Source organism: Triticum aestivum, unplaced genomic scaffold, assembly GCF_018294505.1.
Source record: "Triticum aestivum cultivar Chinese Spring unplaced genomic scaffold, IWGSC CS RefSeq v2.1 scaffold28729, whole genome shotgun sequence".
In the NCBI taxonomy this organism is placed as follows: domain Eukaryota; kingdom Viridiplantae; phylum Streptophyta; class Magnoliopsida; order Poales; family Poaceae; genus Triticum; species Triticum aestivum.
In genome coordinates, this window is record NW_025227269.1 from 490 (window position 1) to 9,113 (window position 8,624).

The window sequence follows — 8,624 nt, forward strand, 5'->3', positions numbered from 1 at the left end:
ACAACAGTGGGAAGTTGAGAGTGGTCGATGTGGGATATAGGAGGCGGTATAAGCGTTATTCATTACATTTGACGAACGCTTACATGCTCAAAGGAAGCAACATTCATGCAACATCCTCTATGCATTACAAAGAAAATGGAAACATAAATTTCTACATAACATGGGTTGAAAGGAAGCAACATTCATGCAACATCCTTTATTAGATTACAAAGAAAACGGAAACATATACTTGTGCATAACATGTGAACTGCAGTGCCGAACCATTCACTGACTTTATTTTTCTGGCCTTTTCAACTAATAGCATCCTATTCCCCAGGAGCGAACACGGCCGCATCATGGATGTCAGACAGACCGTTGTCGGTCTTGATGGTAACCTCATTAGCAGAAGACTCATCCACATAGACCTCGACCAAAGAGTACAGGTCCTCGATCTTGACCCCGGTGACCTTCTTCATCTTGCCCTTCTCCACAAAAGCGGCCACCTCAGTGTCGTAGGAGATGGTCTTTTTCTTTGATAAAGGGCGCTTTTATTATCTCAAAATGTAGCATCAAAGTGATACAAAGCATTAAGAGTATCACCCGGCCTCTGCATAACTAGGATGCACACAACCAAACACCCGTAGTCTGATAAGTAGAAAGATAAAAGACCGACAATTCGGCAACAGTAGAGTCTATAGACCGACACTATGCCTATGTGGAAAGAGATGGTGGACCGAGCCGGAGATTATGCTGCCATCCATGTTGGGTAAAAACCTCCATAGCCACCTGCTCCAACAGCGTACACACCGCCTTGAACAGTGGTTGATACTCCGCTCGTTGTAGCGTACACCACGTACGAAGCGAGTGCGTACAACGGAAAATAACCTGCAAAGGCGAAACAGTTTTGTCATTAAAAACAACATCATTTTTACATAGCCAAAGCGACCATAGTAAGGCATACGCTCCCACCCTTATTAGCGTTTTGTACCTATTTGAAATACCGTCCAGCCAATGACCAAAAATATTGGCAACACTTGTGGGCGGATACAAATTTGACGCTATTTGGATGGCTGGCCACGTAGAACGCGCAAACTTACAGTGAAAAAAGAGGTGTTTAATCGTCTCGTCGTGAGTACAAAAACAACACTTCTTACTTCCCGACCAGTTGCGTCTTGCGAGGTTGTCTTTTGTTAGCACAACTCCCCTACGGAGATACCACATGAATATTTTGACTTTAAGTGGTACCTTCGCTTTCCAAATTTTTTTGTTATTTCTCACCGGTACCTCAGAATGCGTGAGTGCACGATACATAGAGTCTACTGTGAAAGACCCCGATGTAGTAAGGTTCCAGCGAAACACATCACGACCTTGTGTCAGGATAATCGAATCCAGACGGGACAATAGATTATTCCATGACATAAGTCGGGTGCCAATCAAATCCCGCCTAAACGAAATATTTGGCGGGGATGAGCTGAGCACTTGCGCAATAGTATTATTCTTATCGCGTGCAATGTTGTATAGGGCTGGGTATTGTTCTCGGAGGCTAGCATTGCCTAGCCAGATGTCTTCTCAAAAACGAATCTCCAACCCGTCCTTTATCGCAAAAGACCCAAAGCGAAAGAGATATTTCTTTGCCTCCATTAGGCCGGCCCAAAAGTGTGAGTCTCTGGGTTTCCAATATACCTGAGACACCGCCTTTTGGCCTATATACTTATTGCGCAGCATGGTTTGCCAAACACCATCCTCATTAAGAAGTTTGAACAACCATTTACTAAGTAGGGCCTCATTCTTGACCTGGAGGTCATGAATACCGAGGCCGCCCTGGTCTTTCGGCCTACAAACCACACTCCATTTGGCCAGCCTATATTTTTTCTTTTCACCATCTCCTTGCCAAAAGAACCTGGACCTAAAATAGTCCAGTCTTTGCAAGACCCCTTTTGGGAGCTGGAAGAATGAAAGCATATAGAGAACCATATTTGTGAGGACAGAGTTTATTAAAACCAGTCGTCCTCCAACCGAGAGCAACTTGCCTTTCCAGCTGCTCAAGCGTTTCTCTAGCCGCTCCTCTACATGCTTCCACTCCGCAATGGTGAGACGCCGATAATGAATTGGTATTCCCAAATATTTGATTGGGAATTGTCCATGTGCACAACCAAAAAGGTCAGCATAATCGGCCGCTGCCTCAACGGCTTCTCCAAAGCAGAACAATTCACTTTTATGGAAGTTAATCTTAAGACCCGACATTTGCTCAAACGCTGACAGCAGAAGTTTCAGGTTTCTAGCCTTGTCTAGGTCATGTTCCATAAAGAGAATTGTGTCATCGGCATATTGCAGAATAGAGAGACCACCATCCACTAGATGTGGCACTACTCCTGTAATTTGCCCGTCCTGCTTGGCGCGCTCAATCAGAATAGCCAACATGTCAGCCACAATGTTAAATAACATTGGGGATATGGCATCACCCTGTCGTAGTCCTTTTTTTATCTGAAAGTAATGGCCGACATCATCATTGACTTTGATGGCCACACTACCTCCAGTTACAAAATTGTGGATCCACTTGCACCATTTATCGGAGAAGCCTTTCATCCTTATGGCCTGTTGGAGGAAAGACCATTTGACCTTGTCATAGGCTTTTTCAAAGTCTATTTTGAATACTACTCCACTCATGTTTTTCCGGTGCATCTCATGGACGGTCTCATGCAGGATTACTGCGCCATCGAGTATGTTCCGTCCTTGCATGAAAGCTGTTTGAGATGGCCGAACAACATGGTCAGCTACCGAGTTTAATCTATTCGTCGCCACTTTGGTGAAAATCTTAAAGCTGACATTAAGGAGGCATATGGGTTTGAACTGTTGAATCCGTTCGGCCTCCTTAATCTTCGGCAACAAGACAATCTCGCCAAAATTAAGTCTGAATAGGTCAAGTTGGTCGGCATGAAAACAATTGAACAGCTTCAACAGATCGGACTTGATGATATCCCAGAAATTCTGATAGAATTCTGCGGGGAAGCCATCAGGGCCTGGAGACGGTCTGGTTGAGCTTGTTGAACATGTGCTCATTCTTCTTCTTCTGAAGCATCCACACAAACCCACTCTCACAGTTGTGCCCGACCTCCTCGATGTCATCCATAGGAAAGAGGCCCCCCGGGAGGCCAAGCTCTTCGAGAAGCTCTACGGTCTTCTTCTTGCAGATATCGTTCCCCTTGTGGACCTCGGCGCCGGCACGGTGGCTCTCAACCAGCTGGGACGCCATTTGAGCACCTTCTTAGCTGGGACTTGTTTGCTTCAGGGTGGGTTTCTAGGTTTGTGAATTGGCAGATGAGCTTGTGGTACTTGATAGATCAGGATCTGATGGTGGTGCCTTATATAGATGGTACAAACTGTAACTGCTCCTAAATGCCTCTAGGACGGATTCATGCGCGGCTGCGTGCGCCAATCGAATGAGATCGGCAGTTGTCTTTTATGGACTTCTTTCAGATAATTCTTGTTTTGAATAAAAAAGATGGACGTCTCCCCTTTGGAGTTAGCTCACTACGTCCAGCCATATCTGACCATTGAAATGCCTTATGCTGAACTGGTCAAGGATGACTAAATTGACCATTGCGTATATTGGTGTAGAAGAAGTTCATGTGATCTTATCCAAGAAGCCGGGCTCCATAAAGCACACTCGTTCGAGATTCTTAAAAGAAAGAAGCATAAGTTGGTGGCCTCGGGAGATACAAAAAATCAGTTCCCGAGTCAAAAAAGTAAATAAATCTGTTCCCTTTGCACTTAGAGCATGCTTGATACGTTTTAGTCCCATGACTAAAAGTAGTGGGACTAAAACTTGCTAGTCTCACCCATGCTTGGATCCAAATACTAAAGAGACTAAAATCTAGTTATTGAGCATTTATTATTCTCCAAACCCTCCAATCCAGAACTAAGGAGAGGAATTAAATGAGGAGAGAGAGAGCTAATACATATTTTAGTAGGTTTCCCATGACTAAAAGATTTTAGCCTCAAGACTAGTCCTAGCCTCTCTTTAGTCAGGGGTGCTTGGAACTTTAGTCTCTAAAAGAGAATATTTTTAGTCAGACTAAAAATAGTCCCTTGTATCCAAGCACCCTCTTAGACTACAAGCTTTGTGGGCAAAGCAATTCACGGAACCCTGACCTTGTTTTCACGTAAACTAAAAAATTATTCGACAATATTTCTTTTTCCGGGAAAACTGACGATCTAATCATTTTCAATCATGACAGTACAACGAACATAAGAAATAAATAAAAGTATATCCAGATCCTTAGACCACCTAGCGACGACTACAAACACTGAACCAAGTCTAAGGCGCCGCCGTCATCGCCCTCCCTCTCCGGAGACGGGTAAAATTTGTTGTAGTAGACAATTGAAAAGTCTTCGTGTTAAGGCATCATAGGACCAGCGCACCAGAACTGCAACCGCCGCAGATTAAGATTAGCGTAGATCGGAAGGATCCAATCTGTAAACACACGAACATAGACGAACGACAACCAGATCCACCAAGACAGATCCGCCGGAGACACACTTCAACACACCCATCGACGATGCCGGGATGGGGCTAGGCGGGGAAAATTTTATTCCATCTTTAGGGTGCCACCACCGGCTCGCCTTCCTGAGCAGAACACAAACCCTAAGAAAACTCCAAGAAACAACTAAAAGCGCCCCCCTCCCCTCCCCCGCGCCGGCAAGGACCGGGATCCACCGCTCTCAAATGGCTCTAGGGCCATTGGAGACGGGGCGGCGCTGGCGGGAGGCGGAAAAACCCTAAGCCTTTTGTCTCATCTGGTGAACTACCGTGGTCGCCAAAGCACAAGGAGTTGATCCCTAGCATGTCTATAGCAAGCGTCCAACAACTGGTTCAGTGTTAAAGTCACGTGGACATGTACCTCTCCAATATTCTGTTGTAACCATCATCCGTGGTCTCTTTGTGTGTGGCCAGGTCGGGTTGCTGGTGCTCATGTTATGTGGGTTAGGTTGTATCGGTTTTAACCCAGTTTCTTGTTAGTCAAGCGGGCATTTCTCACTCTCTTCTTAATTAATGAAAATAATAAGTCTTCTGCCTCGTTAAAAAATGCTATTAAAGAATAGAGTAGCTTGACATCGTCATAGATTTTGGTAGTTCCATTCACCGAATTATTTTTGCCTATTTAATGTATGGAATAGCTTACTTTTATATATTTCATGGCTGTTTTTCCTCACTAAATTTAAAAAATCCATAGTTTAGCAATTTATAGGTATTTTCCACATCAAATTGTAAGATAATTTTGCATTTCAACAGTCACATACTTAGCCTCAAACTAACTAATATCTAACCCTTCCCGTTCTCAACTGAGTAGAGGGTTGTGGCATGATGAGTTCTTTCCGTTTTATGTTGTCTGCAACCAAACCTTTAGAGACGTAATGGTGGGACATTAAAAATGTCCTGAGCAACTTATTTTCACATCAACTTGAACTTAGAATTAGAAAATAATCTAATCGTCAACCATAGCAATAGGAGTTTTGCTCTGTGTTGGTTTTGTCATTCTCTTTTACCAGTTCTTAAATTTGGCTAGTTTTGGCTTGCTTTGGTTTCTGCCTTTGTCCTCTTTTTTACTTTGCATTTTCTCAGCAATCTTTCAACATAAGAAAACAAAATCAAGACAAGAACTTGTTTTCGCATAAAAATATTTACCTAAGAAAAAAAATTGTTTTTCACATCGATCTGAACCATAAATGTGGAAATAAACTCCGATGATTTGATATTAGTGAGAAAATTAAAATCAACAAAACAGGAAATTATTCCATAATGTTTCCATCCAACCCTCGCTATCGATTTCTTTGTTATTTTGAGAAACAGATATAACATACATCTAAAATTATGAAATGCTAAAATCAACATGAAAATCCAGATACCGAGAATCAAAATTAGAATTCTTCTGTGCATGTCATGGTTCATGTTGTATTTTTAAGCCTTGCTTAATTATTGGTTGATAAGGCCCTCATTATCTGACACACAAAGATAGGGACAACAGTGGGAAGTTGAGAGTGGTCGATGTGGGATATAGGAGGCGGTATAAGCGTTATTCATTACATTTGACGAACGCTTACATGCTGAAAGGAAGCAACATTCATGCAACATCCTCTATACATTACAATGAAAATGGAAACATAAATTTCTGCATAACATGGGCGGAAAGGAAGCAACATTCATGCAACACCCTTTATTAGATTACAAAGAAAACGGAAACATATACTTGTGCATAACATGTGAACTGCAATGCCGAACCATTCACTGACTTTATTTTTCTGGCCTTTTCAACTAGTAGCATCCTATTCCCCAACAGCGAACACGGGCGCATCATGGGTTTCAGACAGACCGGTGTCAGTCTTGATGGTAACCTTATCAGCAGAAGACTCATCCACATAGACCTCGACCAAAGAGTATAGGTCCTCGACCTTGACCCCGGTGACCTTCTTCATCTTGCCCTTCTCCACAAAAGCGGTCACCTCAGTGTCGTAGGAGACGGTCTGGTTGAGCTTGTTGAACATGTGCTCGTTCTTCTTCTTCTGAAGCATCCACACAAACCCACTCTCACAATTGTGCCCGACCTCCTCGATGTCATCCATAGGAAAGAGGCCTTTCGGGAGGTCAAGCTCTTCGAGAAGCTCGATGGTCTTCTTCTTGCAGATATCGTTCCCCTTGTGGACCTCGGCGCCGGCACGGTGGCTCTCAACCAGCTGGGACGCCATTTGAGCACCTTCTTAGCTGGGACTTGTTTGCTTCAGGGTGGGTTTCTAGGTTTGTGAATTGGCAGATGAGCTTGTGGTACTTGATAGATCAGGACCTGATGGTGCTGCCTTATATAGATGGTGCAAACTGTAAAGGCTCCTAAAGGCCTCTAGGATGGATTCATGCGCGGCTGCGCCCGCGCCAACCCATTGAGACCGGCAGCTCTCCTCTGTGGACTTCTCTCAGATACTTCTTGTTTTGAAGGAAAAAGATGAACGTCTCCCTTTGGAGTTAGCTCATTACGTCCAGCCATATCTGACCATTGAAATGCCTTATGCGGAACTCCACAGCAGAACGCTGGAGTTTTTTTTTTTTTTGAGAGAGAGAAGAACGCTGGAGTTGAGCTAGTCACGGATGACTGAGTTGACCATTACGTATATGGGTGTGCCATCGCAGCTGCGTGTGGTCGAAGAAATCGTACGTGCGCCGGTGCGCGCATGGAAGCAATGTGCTTGCCACAGTTCTGCAAGAAGGAACCAAAGCAGAGATCGTTTTGTCTCATCTGGTGAACGTTGCAGAGGTACCGTGACCGGCTGACCGTCAAAGCACGAGGAGTTGATCCCTAGCATGTCTGAGATGTATACCTCTCTAATATTCTGTTGTAACTATCCTCCGTGGTCTCCTTGTCAATGACCAGGTCGGTCGCTCGTGCTCGTGTTATGTGGGTTAGGCTGTATGGATTTTAATCCGGTTTCCCATTAATTAAGCGGGCAATTCTCACTCTTTTCATAATTAAAGAAAATAACAAGTCTTTTGCCTTGTTAAAAAAGTATGCTATTAAAGAAGGGGGCTGCTACACGTCGGCCGGCGGATCTGAGGTAATCAAGTGGCCGCCTCGCGAGTCGTGGGATCTGAGGCAATCAAGCGGCCGAACGTCTTACTTTTCTTTGTAATAGGCTTGTCGGAAAGTATTTGTCAAAAAAGGGTTTCCCCCCGCTTTGTATACAAAGCAACCAACCGAATCATATAGGGATAGGTGCTGGGGCGGAAGCAGCACAGTCACGCCCAAAAGAAACAACAGAGAAAGAGCAAAAGAAACAAATGCCGACAACAGCGGATCAACAAAAACGAAGAAGCCTCGCGATCGCTAGGCCCACCGGGCTCATCCACTAGGCTCCAAGACTCCGAAGCGCCGGCACCAATCAACACCTCCAAGAAGGATCGCGGCGATGACGATGTTGCTGCCAAGGGTTTCCCCCGGCACACGACGAGGCGAGAGGAAGAGTAGCCCCCGACGCCCTCCCGGAAGGTCAGGCGGCACCCACAGACGCCACCGCGCCGGAGTCGGCCACGCCGACAGGGGTTTCCCCCGATCCCAACCCGCACCTCGGGCACTCCGGATCCCGCCACCAAACCAACCACCACCCTGCGCCAACGCGGTCATGAGGACTCCACGCCGTCTCACCATGGCACCGCGAAGTGAGGACAGCACGACGAAGAATCAGAGTCGGGACTAGGGCATCAGCACCATCGGCACGCGGGAGGGCCCCACCTCCACCGTCAGCGACAGTAGCCGTCCGGACGCAATAGCAGGAGCACACCAAGCCCGTAGGCCCATAGGCCCGGCCGAGCCCTCGTGGGCCCGTAAAGCTCCCGCCTTCGCGCTGCTGCCGGCACGCCATTGGCGCCGACGCCCCAAGTCCGAGCTGCTCCTCCTCCTCACCGCGCCACAGACAACGAGACCATGCCGGGGGGCCGGCCCCCAAGGGCCCAGATGGGGCCCGACGTGCCCAGATCTGGGCCGGGGGCGCGTCGACGGCCACCCAGCACCACCACGCCGCCCCGCCGCCAAGGAGCGGCGCCATCACCACGCCGGCCGCCGGCCGCCACCGCAGGGCCGCCGGACCGCAGCCAAGCCGGG

The 8,624-nt window shown here is 46.5% G+C and overlaps 2 protein-coding genes across 2 annotated transcripts; both read right to left on the reverse strand.

The window, feature by feature from the left end:
• Positions 1-305: 305 nt before the first annotated feature.
• LOC123172673 (uncharacterized) lies at positions 306-3,308 on the reverse strand. The gene is made up of 2 exons (XM_044589620.1): positions 3,008-3,308; positions 306-503 (listed from the first exon to the last, which is right to left on the reverse strand). Exons 1-2 carry the CDS (start codon positions 3,230-3,232, stop codon positions 306-308), a joined length of 423 nt encoding a protein of 140 aa, XP_044445555.1. The 5' UTR covers positions 3,233-3,308.
• A 2,826-nt stretch (positions 3,309-6,134) lies between these two features.
• Positions 6,135-6,799, reverse strand: LOC123172672 (uncharacterized). Its single transcript, XM_044589619.1, has one exon. The coding sequence runs from the start codon at positions 6,721-6,723 to the stop codon at positions 6,304-6,306; it is 420 nt and encodes a 139-aa protein (XP_044445554.1). The 5' UTR covers positions 6,724-6,799; the 3' UTR covers positions 6,135-6,303.
• Between the last annotated feature and the right edge of the window lie 1,825 nt (positions 6,800-8,624).